Genomic DNA, 13,061 nt, shown 5'->3' on the forward strand with positions numbered 1-13,061 from the left:
GCCCATTATAAACCATAAAGCTGTATTTCTCTGTTGATCACCCTCCCCTCACCTATCCACACCCATCCTGTTAGAATATCAATGATATGCTTTGATGTCCCCATGCATACCTCCTACCCACCCCCATCCTCCCACCCTGTCAGACTGTCATAGTAATGCTTGAATGTTTTCACTTATATACACTGTCAGCTAGCATATTTGCTTATTTCCGATCTGACGAAGAAGGGCAACCTTCGAAAGCTAATCAAGAAATGTATTAAGTTATGTCCAATAAAAAAGGTATCATCTTATTTTCTTTTCCATGTTTTATTTTGTTTGATTTCTATTGATAACCTTAAGAGTGGACTAACACGGCTACCACACTCCTCTACTTAATATATAAGTGAAAACATTCAAGCATTACTATGACAGTCTGACAGGGTGGGAGGATGGGACTATGACAGTCTGACAGGGTGGGAGGATGTCTGTATGTCTCTGTTGATCACCCCACCCCTCACCTATCCACACCCATCCTGTTAGAATATCAATGATATGCTTTGATGTCCCCATTCATACCTCTGACCCATATAGAATAAGAACATAAGAATAGCCATACTGGGTCAGACCAATGGCCCATCTAGCTCAGTATCCAGGTCACAAGTACCTGACAGAATCCCAAAGAGCAGCAAGATTCCAGAATCCCAAAGATTCCATTCTACCAATCCCAGGGCAAGCAGTGGCTTCCCCCTTGTCTATGTGCTCAGTGTGCATCTTTTCAGTGCCCAAATTTGGGCAGCATTTACTGAATCTAGTCCCTTATATATTGATATCCCTGGGTTGTAGCTTGAGTGGAACGAAGATTGAATTATGTTGTATATATGAAGGCATGTGCATAGAAAGCATTGCACACATGTACACCAACTTTAGAGCAGGTGTGAACAATAGAGAATGACCAAGGATCGCCACTGGGCGCCAAAGGCCTCTAGCGCCCACGTTTACTTTTGAGCATCCGGACCAGCGGCACCTCTAATGCCTTTCTATACACCTTTGTGAACTTCTGCGAAAAGCATCCTGATATAAAATCAGGCCCCATGTACTTGAACTTGGGCTGGGAACACCTGCTAGTTGGAAATCCCTAGCATAATTAGGGGACCTTTTACTAAGCCTCGTAGGTGCCCACGTGCGCCCAACGTTCGCCAATTTGGAACTACCGCCCAGCTACCATGTGGCCCGGGCGGTAATTTCATTTTTTACGCACGTCCAGTACGCACGCCAGAAAAGATATTTTATTTTCTGGTGCGCGACGCTAACCGGACGGTAATCGGCATTATACACACACTGACGGTTACCGCGTGAGACCTTACCACTTAGTCAATGGATAGCGGTAGGTCTCAGGCTCAAAATGGACGTGCGACAATTTTCATTTTGCCACACATCCATTTTCAGCCCCTCCCCAAAAAAGGCCTTTTTTGCAGGCACACTGAAAAATGGCCATGCGCGTGTCCAATACACACGTCCACAACAGCGCAGGCCATTTTTTAGGCACACCTTAGTAAAAGGACCCTTTGTAAATAGGCCCCATGGTGCTAGAGCACAACATACATTTAGCCATCACCTTTTTGTCATCAGAATCCTACTTGACTGGTTTAAACTGCACTCCCGATAGCTGTATTCATCTGTTTCCTGAAAAAGCAGAATAGTTTAACAGCTTTTAATTTCCCCTAGGGCTGTGACTGCAAAATTTCAGCAAATGTGGCTTTAAAGTTGTGGCTCAGACAAAAGCCAGTGACTTAAACTAGTTGTTCTCAACCCATTAGTCCAGACACACCCAGTCAGTCAGGTTTTCAGGGTACCCAGGATGTGTTTGCATAAGTTAGATTTGCCTACAAGGGACATAGTAGTGGAGTGGAGGAGTGGCCTAGTGGTTAGGGTGGTGGACTCTGGTCCTGGGGAACTGAGGAACTGAGTTCGTTTCCCAATTCAGGCACAGGCAGCTCCTTGTGACTCTGGGCAAGTCACTTAACCCTCCATTGCCCCATGTAAGCCGCATTGAGCCTGCCATGAGTGGGAAAGCGCAGGGTACAAATGTAACAAAAATAAAATAGATACTATTGGAGATTCTACATGGAATGTTGCTACTATTGGAGATTCTACATGGAATGTTGCTATTCCACTAGCAACATTCCATGTAGAAGGCTGCGCAGGCTTCTGTTTCTGTGAGTCTGACATCCTGCATGTATGTGCAGGACGTCAGACTCACAGAAGCAGAAGCCTGCGCGGCCACATTGGTGATCTGCAAGTGGAATAGCAACATTCCATGTAGAATCTCAAATAGTAGCAACAGTGGAGGAGTGGCCTTTAGTCCTGAGGAACTGAGTTCAATTCCCACCTCAGGCACAGGCAGCTCCTTGTGACTCTGGGCAAGTCACTTAACCCTCCATTGCCCCATGTAAGCCGCATTGAGCCTGCCACGAGTGGGAAAGCGCAGGGTACAAATGTAACCAAAATAAAGTAGATACTATTGAGGATTCTACATGGAACGTTGCTACTATTGGAGATTCTACATGGAATGTTGCTATTCCACTAGCAACATTCCATGTAGAAGGCTGCGCAGGCTTCTGTTTCTGTGAGTCAGGACGTCAGACTCACAGAAGCAGAAGCCTGCGTGGCCACATTGGTGATCTGCAAGGGCCGACTTCTACATGGAATGTTGCTAGTGGAATAGCAACATTCCATGTAGAATCTCAAATAGTAGCAACAGTGGAGGAGTGGCCTAGTGGTTAGGGTGGTGAACTTTGGTCCTGGGGAACTGAGTTCAATTCCTGGCACAGGCAGCTCCTTGTGACTCTGGGCAAGTCACTTAACCCTCCATTGCCCCATGTAAGCCGCATTGAGCCTGCCATGAGTGGGAAAGCGCGGGGTACAAATGTAACAAAAAAAAAAATCTGTCTCATGCTTCGTGGTGCATATAACGAAGACCGGACCGGCTGGATGTGTCCCCTGGATTGGGTTGAGAATGCCTGCTTTAAACCAAGCTGACAGCTGATGGAAATAGATGGTTTACAACATGGTCCTCCTATAACACTCCCTTCTCCTGGGGAGTGGGGTCAGCTACGAAAGCTATTCATTATTCTTTATAGAGTTAGGAGAGAAGAGATTACATATGTCTTCTCCAAAGAAAGCATGAGCTCTAGGTATTAAGTGATTGTCTCAACCTTCTGTTCCCACCTGAAGATTGATTTCTTCCGGGAGGCATTCCCTAAGACTTCAAAGAACTCACCACCCTTCCCTGATAGACCATCCTATCATGTTTACAACATTCCAAGTACCTCCTACATTGATTGGAAGTCAAATAGCAGTGTCGGAAGCTGTTTGGAGCAAGGAATTCCTTATTGTACAACGTCTACATGTGTTAATCATTCATCTTGTCCTTGTATTGATTTAGCATGTATAGTAGTAGTGCAGACATTGTCAGTGCTCTCTGAAAATAAGACAACGTGAGTTCACATTACGCCCTGGTACTCTGAATTGTATAGCTTTATGCTCTAACCACAAGCCCAAAGAACCCAATTCCTAGTGATGAGCGAAGTCAGAGAAATGTCTTCAGAACATCTTACAGCACAGTCCAGTAACCTGTCACCTGCCCGGGTCTATTTTGCAGGTGACCTTTCTGCAGAAGAGAACAGCTGCCCTTCAAGAAAACCTCGATGCTTACCAAAGCAGAAGGTAAGGTCCATCATCCATTAGTCTGTACCGGGTCACACCTGTGCCTGCAAGTCACCGGTGTTTTAAAACCTAAGGGGCCCTTTTACTAAGCCCAACGCGCTCCAATTCGGAACTACCGCCCGGCTACCGCGTTTCATTTTATACATGCGTCCACTACATTTTCCGGCATGTGGCGCTAACCGGGCGGTAATTGGCATCGTACACACGCTGACAATTAACCGCCCGGTTAACGCTTGAGACCTTACCGCTGAGTGAACGGGCAGCGGTAAGGTCTCAGGCCCCAAAATGGACGCGCGTCGATTTTGCCGCACGTCCATTTTCAGCCCCCCAAAAAAAGGCCTTTTTTTGCAGATGCGCTGAAAAATGGACCGGCGCGCATCCGGTACATGCGTCTACACCAGCGCAGGCCACTTTTCGGCGCACCTTAGTAAAAGGACCCCTAAATTAAGACACTTCAACCCAGTGGCACGTATATGAAGAGCAGCGTATTTCCAGTATGCAGCATCCTTGAGATGTGCCCAAGTCTTCTAACCGCAATACTTACTCATTGCCCTTTCCAAACCAGAAGAGGGACTTTGCAGGTGCAGAACAAGTCCAGGCCTCACCACAGCTGCTAATTTGTGTCTGTAACTAGTTTTTCAAGGCATATGATGACGCAAGCATTTACTACTGCGGATCAGAACTTCAAAGTCAGAAATCTTTACAAACTTTATCTTTGTTCCAAAACATTCCCACAGTCCAAAATAAATTACAGTATTAGGAATATTGTGCAAAACAAAAACAAACCAAAAAAAAAAAAAGCCTTCCATGCCCTGGATATAAATGATTCATAAAGACCATATGGTAAAAAGGAACGGCGGCACGTGGGTGGCTGAGTTTTCCTTATAGTCATCATTAATTGTGGCAAACATCAAATACAGCAATCAAAAAATTCCAGATTTAGCAATGGGTTTTGTCTTATCCTTTCCCCCGGAGCAGGCTTTGAAGCTTCAGGGTGCAAGTGATGCCGATAAGTGATATTTCTCATGCGCTTTGGAAGCAGCAGCTTTCCAGTTTTTAAAAAAAAAAAGGAACAAAAATGCTATCCTGAAACTTTTCAGCAGTTTCATTTAAGTAGATGAGATTTCTCCTGGAAAGTATGGGAAGCAGTGCCAGGTCACAAAGACAGTGAAGATCACTGCCAAGCAGGGGGTCTGGATTAAGTTCTGCTCACTTGCCTCACTGCTGAATTTCAGCTTAGTTTTCAGTAATTGGGTTGTTGGGAAAACACCATTCAATAATTTTGCTGTCAGATTAGTTAGAAGAATGGTGTCATTATCAGCCTGGAGAGTCACAAAGCATTTTTCTTATCAAGTGAAACATGTCCACTGTCAGTCTTACATTCACCCCAGTCCTCACCCTCATTCACTTCTCTGTTGGCAGACACGGGGAATGCAGCCACATAAATGGGACCTTCTCTGTAGACAGCAAGGAAATGCAAACACATGTAACATAGGGGGCGGAGCCAAGCGTATTTTCGAAATACGCTTGACGCCGGCCAAATCACTCGCCGGGTTTACAACAGGATCGACAGCGGATCGACGGGTTTATATGAGATGGCCGGCTTCGGTTTTCAGCCATAATGGAAACCGGAGCCGGCCATCTCAAATCCGGTGAAATGTAAGGCATTTGGGCATGGGAGGAGCCAGCATTTCTAGTGCACTGGCCCCCCCTCACATGCCAGGACACCAACCAGGCACCATAGGGGGCACTTACAAAAATTTTTTAAAAACCCAAAAATAGCTTCCAGGTGCATAGCACCGTTGCCTTGTGTGCTGATCCCCCCAAAACCCACTTGCCACAACTCTACACCATTACCATAGCCCTAAGGGGTGAAGGGGGGCACCTACATGTGGGTACAGTGGGTTTTGGGGGGTTTTGGAGGGCTCTACATTAACCACCACAAGTGGAACAGGTAGGAGGGGGATGGGCCTGGGTCCACCTGCCTGAAGTGCACTACACCCACTAAACACTGCTCCAGGGACCTGCATACTGCTGTCAAGGAGCTGGGTATGACATTTGAGGCTGGCATGCAGGCTGGCCAAAAAGTTTTAGTTTTTTTTTTTTTGCGTGGGAGGGGGTTGGTGACCACTGGGGGAGTAAGGGGAGGTCATCCCCGCTTCCCTCCGGTGGTCATCTGGTCAGTTGGGGCACTTTTTTCAGACTAAAAATAAATGGACCAAGTCCGGCCGGTGAAATGCTCGTTCGCGCCGGCCTCTTTTTTTCCATTATAAGGCGAAGCCGGCCATCTCATGCCCACGCCCCCATCCCACCTTCGCTACCCTACCAACAAGCCCCCTTTAAGGTTGGCCGGCGCCGCGATGAAACAGCAGTTGAAGCCGGCCAAAATCGGCTTTCGATAATACCGATTTGGCCGGGATCAGGAGATCTCCGGCGATCTCCCGCTTTATGTCGGAAGATCGCCGGCGATCCCTTCGAAAATAAGCCTGATAGTAACATAGTAGATGACGGCAGATAAAGACCTCTACGGTCCATCCAGTCTGCCCAACAAGATAAACTCACATGTGCTACTTTATATGTATACCTGACCTTGATTTATCCTTGCCATTTTCGGGGCATAGACCGTAGACGTCTGCCCAGTACTTGCCCCGCCTCCCAACCACCGGTGCTGCCACCCAGTCTGTAAAGGTGATGTTATCCTGACAGCATTCGATATTGATTATTTCCTTCCATTGTATATAAAGTGGAATTGCTTACCTGGAACGGAGGCTCAACATTAGGAAGAACAGAGACCCATGCATGAGTGACCTCATCCTGATGGCCGAAGCCATCAGGTCACTCATGCATGTGTCTCCATCCTTCCTTCTGTCTAAAGAGCCCCCGTTCCAGGTAAGCAATTCCACTTTATATACAATATTCAATGCACCCAACATGGACTTCAGGGTAGCTGGCAGGGTAAGCAAACTGGTCTCTATGGACCTCTGACTCTGTGGGGTCAAGTCACTAACCCCCAGACTCTATATATGGCGCCCAGGTTTGGGCGTGCTTCTGAGAATGCACGCACAACTTAATCGGCTAATGAGACATTAATGAGCCATAATTGGATGCCAACAACTAATTTGTTGACATTAATTGACACCAATTTGGATTTGTGTGCTATTCTGTAATGCTGGGCATCTAAATCCCATGGCGCACAACCGAAAAGGGGGTGTGGCCATGAGAGGGAGGTCGGGCATGAACAGGTCAGGGGTGTTCCAAAACGTTGCTCACAGTGTTATGGAACGTGGATTCCGGGATTTTCACCAGGTTTCAGCAGGCGTAAGTCTGGCGCCTATACAGCGCAAGCCCTTTATAGAATATCACTTAGCGCCGATCTTTTCTGGTGCCCCTTTTTGAGTGCCATTTATAGATTCCCCCTCCCCCCCCCCAAATGGAATGCTAACGGGTCAATATTCAGCCTCTGTAGTTAGTTTTGTTTATAAATGCCAGCCACGGCGGCTAAATAAAACACACGCATTTAGCGCCAGTATCCGGATTACAGCCATGAAGTTCAGTCCATTCCAATGCTATCCAGATAACGACAATATTGAGTCCATTATCCGGATAAAAATAGAGCAGCAATTTTTCTACCCTAACTTTATCCGGGAAGTTGTCCAAATAACTTACCACTCTGCCCGTGCATTAACCTGGCAGTACCCAGAGTGTGCCAAGGTGGTCTGTAAGGAGAGTAGCAGTTAAATATCCAGCTAATGGTGACAGATATTGGAATATTTTCTTTTGAATATTGACCTATAAATGTTTTACCTGCCCTCAGCAACAAAAATGTGTTTAATATCATAGGGAACAAACATTTACTACTACTACTTGACATTTCTAAAGCGCTACTAGGGTTACGCAGCGCTGTACAATTTAACATAGAAGGACAGTCCCTGCTCAAGGAGCTTACAATCTTCTACTCCACTGCAGGGGCATAGCTACATGGGGCCACAGGAGCCTGGGCCCCCCATAGATTTGGCCCTGGACCCCCCTGCCGACGACCCTCTCGACCCCCCTCTCCCGCCGCCAACCCTCCCCCGCCATCGGCTACCTTTGCTGGCGGGGGAGGGTTGGCGGCGGGAGGGGGGTCGTGAGGGTCGGCGGCGGGACGGGGGTAGAGATTGTCGTCGGCAGGGGTCGTCAAAGGTGGTGGTGGCAGCGGCTGTGGCGGGGGGGGGGAGGTCGGCAGCCCCAGGGGGGGCTAAAATGTGCCCCCTCACCTCGAGCTCTGGACCCCCCTCCCGCCGAAGTCTGGCTACGCCCCTGCTCCACTGTAACTATTTCTCTGTCCTAGTTGTGAACTGGCAGCTCTGACGCACAGAAGGCCACCATGATAACACATTGAAAAGCGAGGCTGTCTCAGATTCCATGTTTGCCTTGAACTCCTGACCTTCCTATCACTGTTGCAATGTTGTTGAATGCAGTGTTTTAAATTTCAGGTGACTTCTGGATCATTGGAATTTGACAAAATGACGTCCTTGCAAAGTAGGTGTGAAGCTTCTGCGTTATGAATGAAACTGTGAGACTAATGGTGCTTCTGTTAATAAAAGCCTTAAGACTGAAAAAAGGCACATTCTCATTTCCTGGCAGTTTTGATTACCTTGTGTGCGTTTTTCTTGTATTCTGTTACTTTTGCTTTACATTTACAATTTGACCTCTCCCACTGTATGTGCAACCCATCTATTTATTGAGAGACGTAGGTCCCTCAGCCAGTGTTTATTTTGTTAGAGTCTAAATTTAACCAATTTCAAAGGACTCAAAATCATGTTTGGTGATATTATATTATATTATCGACAATGTGTTTGCACTTTTTTTTTACATTGCTTTCATGTTCATATTCATATGCCTGCACAACATTAAAATATTTTTATACATTTTAATTTTTGTGTGTGTGGGATTTTTTTTTGTGCCAACATATATTTTCATCTTTCAACTCATGAATCATAAAACTAATAAGGGGCCGCTGTCTTCAAAAGGTGCTTTTCCAGTCAGTGGCGTTCCTAGGGGCGCTGACACCAGGGCCCCGCCCCCCGGGTGCAGCGCCCCCCCCCCGGAACAGCGCGACCCCCCCCCCCAGGGTGCAGCGCGACCCCCCGGCGAAAGAACCCCCTCCCCCGGGTGCACGCCGTTGGGGGGGGGGGGTGCCGCGCGCCTGTCGGCTCTTCGTTTCCATGCTCCCTCTGCCCCGGAACAGGAAGTAACCTGTTCCGGGGCAGAGGGAGCATGAAAACGAAGAGCCAACAGGCGCACGGCACCCCCCCCAGCGGCGTGCACCCGGGGCAGACCGCCCCCCCCCCCCCCCCTTGGTACGCCACTGTTTCCAGTCTTTACTTACGATCATTATTTGTTTAAAGAAAAGCCCAAAATTTGATGTCCCCTCTGTGTTTTCTCTCCCTAAATCAGTGGTCCTTAATCCAGTCCTCAGGACATACTACTACTACTACTACTTAACATTTCTGCAGCGCTGTACAATTTAACATAAAAGGACAGGCCCTGCTCAAAGAGCTTACAATCTAAAGGACAAGTGAGTAGTCAATTCGATTGGGGCAGTCTGGATATCCTGAAGGTAAGAGTTAGGTGCTGAAGGCAGCATTGAAGAGGTGGGCTTTAAGCAGAGACTTGAAGATGGGCAGGGAGGGGGCTTGACGTAAGGGCTCAGGAAGGTTTTTCCAGGCATAGGGTGAGGCGAGGCAGAATGGGCGGAGCCTGGAGTTGGCAGTGGTGGAGAAGGGTACTGAGAGGAGGGATTTGTCCTGTGAACGGAGGTTTCGGGTGGGAACATAAGGGGAGATGAGGGTAGAGAGGTAGTGGGGGGCAGCAGATTGAGTACATTTGTAGGTAAGAAGGAGAAGCTTGAACTGAATGCGGTATCGGATTGGAAGCCAGTGAAGTGACCTGAGAAGAGGGGTGATATGAGTATATCGGTTCTGGCGGAATATAAGACCTCAGGTTTTCAGGATCTCCACAATGTATTTATTTATTTATTTATTTATTTATTCATACTTGTGTTCCACAATTATCCAAAAACAAGTTTCGGTTCAATGTGGCTTACATTTAACAGTTGTTAGAGATGACATTGATTGAATTACGTTTCCAAGGTTGTATGATGCTGTGTTTTACAGTGGTTGGCAAGATAACTATTAGTGCATATGGAATAATCATTGGGTTTCTTGAGAAGATATGTCTTAGTTCATTTCTTGAATGAAAAGATGTGTTACAGTTAGAGGTTGTGTTGTGCATTGTTCTTCCAGAATGACTAGTGCGTATTTTATTCATAGAATGTCCTAAAGAACTTGGTCTTGGGCGCCCTGAAGCGGTAGGACTTACACATGAGATAGATCTGCATGCACTGCCTTCTCGATATGAAATTTATCTCACGCATAGTCATTGTGGATATTCTGAAAACCAGACTGACTGAGAAGCACTGCCCTAAATGACCCCCCTAAACCTTCTCCCTTGACCTGTCTGCTCAGTTACTGCCCAATCACACCTCACAGTCTTTTACTTCTGAGTGATAAAAAAAATGGCTGCCTGGAGGAGCAGTTACTGTGAAGCCCCTTATTCCATAGGGCTATAAACCTCTTGGTGGGACTTTTACAAAGGTGCGCTAGCATTTTTAGCTAAATACTAGAGACGCCCATTTATTCCTATGGGCGCCTCTTGCATTTAGCACACGCTAAAAACGCTACAACGCCTTTGTGAAAGACCCCCATGAGGAGGGAGAGCTTCAGGGTTTATGGTCTCACTTATCAAATAACCGTACGTAATTTAACTGCATTGGAAGTCAATTTTGTATCATTGTCAGAGTAACTGGAACGGTTCCGTTCACTTTGAGCATCATTTGTAATAAGGTGGTTTCCTTCTGATAGGTTTTGTGTCATTGTAAATATGGGACAAAACTAGGGACTTGTCATGGGTTCTTTGTAGGCTGTGATATTATTATTTAGCTTACCTAATTTAGGAGCTGTTTTACTACAGGGCACTACGGGCCCCTTTTACCAAGCTGCGGAAAAAGGGGGTCTGCACTGGCGTGTGTTTTTGATACGCACTGAGGCCCCAAAGCTGGTAACATAGTAACATCCAGTCTGCCCAACAAGATAACTCATATTTGCTGCTTTTTGTGTATACCCTACTTTGATTTGTACCTGTGCTCTTCAGGGCACAGACCGTATAAGTCTGTCCAGCACTATCCCCGCCTCCCAACCACCAGCCCGCTTTGGGCTTACCGCCACTTTGTAAAAGGGGCCCTGAGCGTGCCAGTGTGTGTGTGAGGGGGGGGGGGGGGGGTCCCAGCATGTTGGCTATTGCTAACACTGCAATTAGCAATTCTGGAGGCACTAAGACCCCAATGCTCAAAACTCCTGTGCTGTTCCAAATAACAGCGTAAAAATACCACCGGAACAGCGCAGAAGAACAATGCCCTAATGCTCAACCCTATTGAGATACAAATATAGGCGCGCTCATAGCGTTGAGCATTAGGGAGTTTGCATAAGTACATAAGTATTGCCATACTGGGAAAGAGCAAAGGTCCATCGAGCCCAGCATCCTGTTTCCAACAGTGGCCAATCCAGGTCACAAATACCTGGCAAGATCCCAAAACAGTAGAACACATTTTATGCTGCTTATTCTAGAAATAAGCAGTGGATTTTCCCCAAGTTCATTTTAATAATGGTCTTTGGACTTTTCCTTTAGGAAGCCGTCCAAACCTTTTTTAAACTCTGCTAAGCTAACCACCTTTACCACATTCTCTGGCAACGAATTCCAGAGTTTAATTACATGTTGAGGGAAGAAAATTTTTCTCCAATTCGTTTTAAATTTACAATTTTGTAGCTTCATTGCATGCCCCCTAGTCCTAGTATTTTTGGAAAATGTAAACAAACGCTTCAGGTCTACCTGTTCAACTGCACTCATTATTTTATAGACCTGTATCATATCTCCCCTCAGCCGCCTTTTCTCCAAGCTGAAGAGCCCTAGCCGCTTTAGCCTTTCCTCATAGGGAAGTCGACCCATCCCCTTTATCATTTTTGTCGCCCTTCTCTCCACCTTTTCTAATTCCACTATATCGTTTTTTTTGAGATGCGGCGACCAGAATTGAAGTTTGGCAGGAGGATTGTGCTGGTGTATGCGCAGAAGAGTTCCAATGTAAGCTCGGCTCCTGTGCACATGCGCCTGGTAAAACCCGATCGTGAAGCCCACATTAGCATCTGTTTCCTGCGGCCTAAATATAAGTATTCTTCATTTTTTTTAGCTTTAAATTAAGACATAGGAAACAGATGCTGATGTGTGCTTTCACTTGGGTCTGCTGTTTCTCACGACCAGAACTTAAGGGCTTGCACGGGCTTCCTTCAGCTTCCAAAAACAATCAAAACCATCGGATTTTGAGAAAGAATTATGGGAGAAGCATGAGAAATCCTCTCTTCCAACATACTAATGCTCCGAACTGACGTTATTTTTCGCAGCAGTAAGGCAGTTTTGTTTCAGACTCTCTTTTCTGAGCGTTGGGGAAGAACACAAAATGACCTGATTTACATGAGCCTGACTACATTTGCATGCTGTCTGCACTAGTGCCTGGCACTTGTTTCCCATGCTAGACCCCTCTGAACAATTTGCGCAGGTAAATGCAGGCGCGAATACAGCGCTAATGGCCTCTAGCGCCTGCGTTTACTTTTAAGCACTGGGGCCTTAGTGCCTCTGTGTTAACATCAAATATGGCAGTTAGTGCACGGTATTTCCTGCGCAGTACCACCAAATCTGGAGTATGCCCCACCCACCAGGGCCGCCAAGGGGAAGGGGAGGTGGGGGGGGGGGCAAAATTCCCCGGGCCCAGCCTTGGCAAACTTATTCCTAACTGCCTGCTTCTGTGTCTGTCTTTTCCTGCATGCCTCCCAGGGCCCAGATATTGCATTATTTATTTAGGTTTTTGCTCACACCTTTTTCAGTAGTAGCTCAAGGTGAGTTACATTCAGGTACACTGGATATTTCTCTGTCCCAGGAGGGCTCACAATCTAAGTTTGTACCTGAGGCAATGGAGGGTTAAGTGACTTGCCCAAGATCACAAGGAGCAGCTGTGGGATTTGAACCGGCCACCTCTGGATTGCTGGAGTGCTCTAACCACTAGGCCACTCCTCCACTCCATGGAATCATCCAGGTCCCGACTCCTGGCACGGACAGGAGCAGGACAGACTGTGAGAGTAGGCAGGCATGGAGAGGCTTTCCGGCGCCAACCCCACCCTCCCCTTTGGAGGCAGAGACAGAAAGGTAAAGGGGCGGGTGAGGGGCGGTGGGGTGGTCTGGTTCTGCCCCAGGCCAGGCCGTGTCTC

The 13,061-nt window shown here is 47.0% G+C and overlaps 1 protein-coding gene across 1 annotated transcript in view; it reads left to right on the forward strand.

The window, feature by feature from the left end:
* The window catches only part of CEP112 (centrosomal protein 112), a 704,958-nt gene extending 696,373 nt beyond the window's left edge, over positions 1-8,585 (forward strand). The window contains exons 27-28 of the mRNA XM_030208453.1: positions 3,641-3,705; positions 8,181-8,585. Of these exons, the coding sequence (XP_030064313.1) occupies positions 3,641-3,705; positions 8,181-8,184 (69 nt within the window). The 3' untranslated portion in view covers positions 8,185-8,585. The remainder of the gene's footprint in view (positions 1-3,640; positions 3,706-8,180) is intronic.
* The last annotated feature ends 4,476 nt before the right edge of the window (positions 8,586-13,061 follow it).

This window comes from Microcaecilia unicolor, chromosome 6 (genome assembly GCF_901765095.1).
Source record: "Microcaecilia unicolor chromosome 6, aMicUni1.1, whole genome shotgun sequence".
NCBI classification, from domain to species: Eukaryota; Metazoa; Chordata; class Amphibia; order Gymnophiona; family Siphonopidae; genus Microcaecilia; species Microcaecilia unicolor.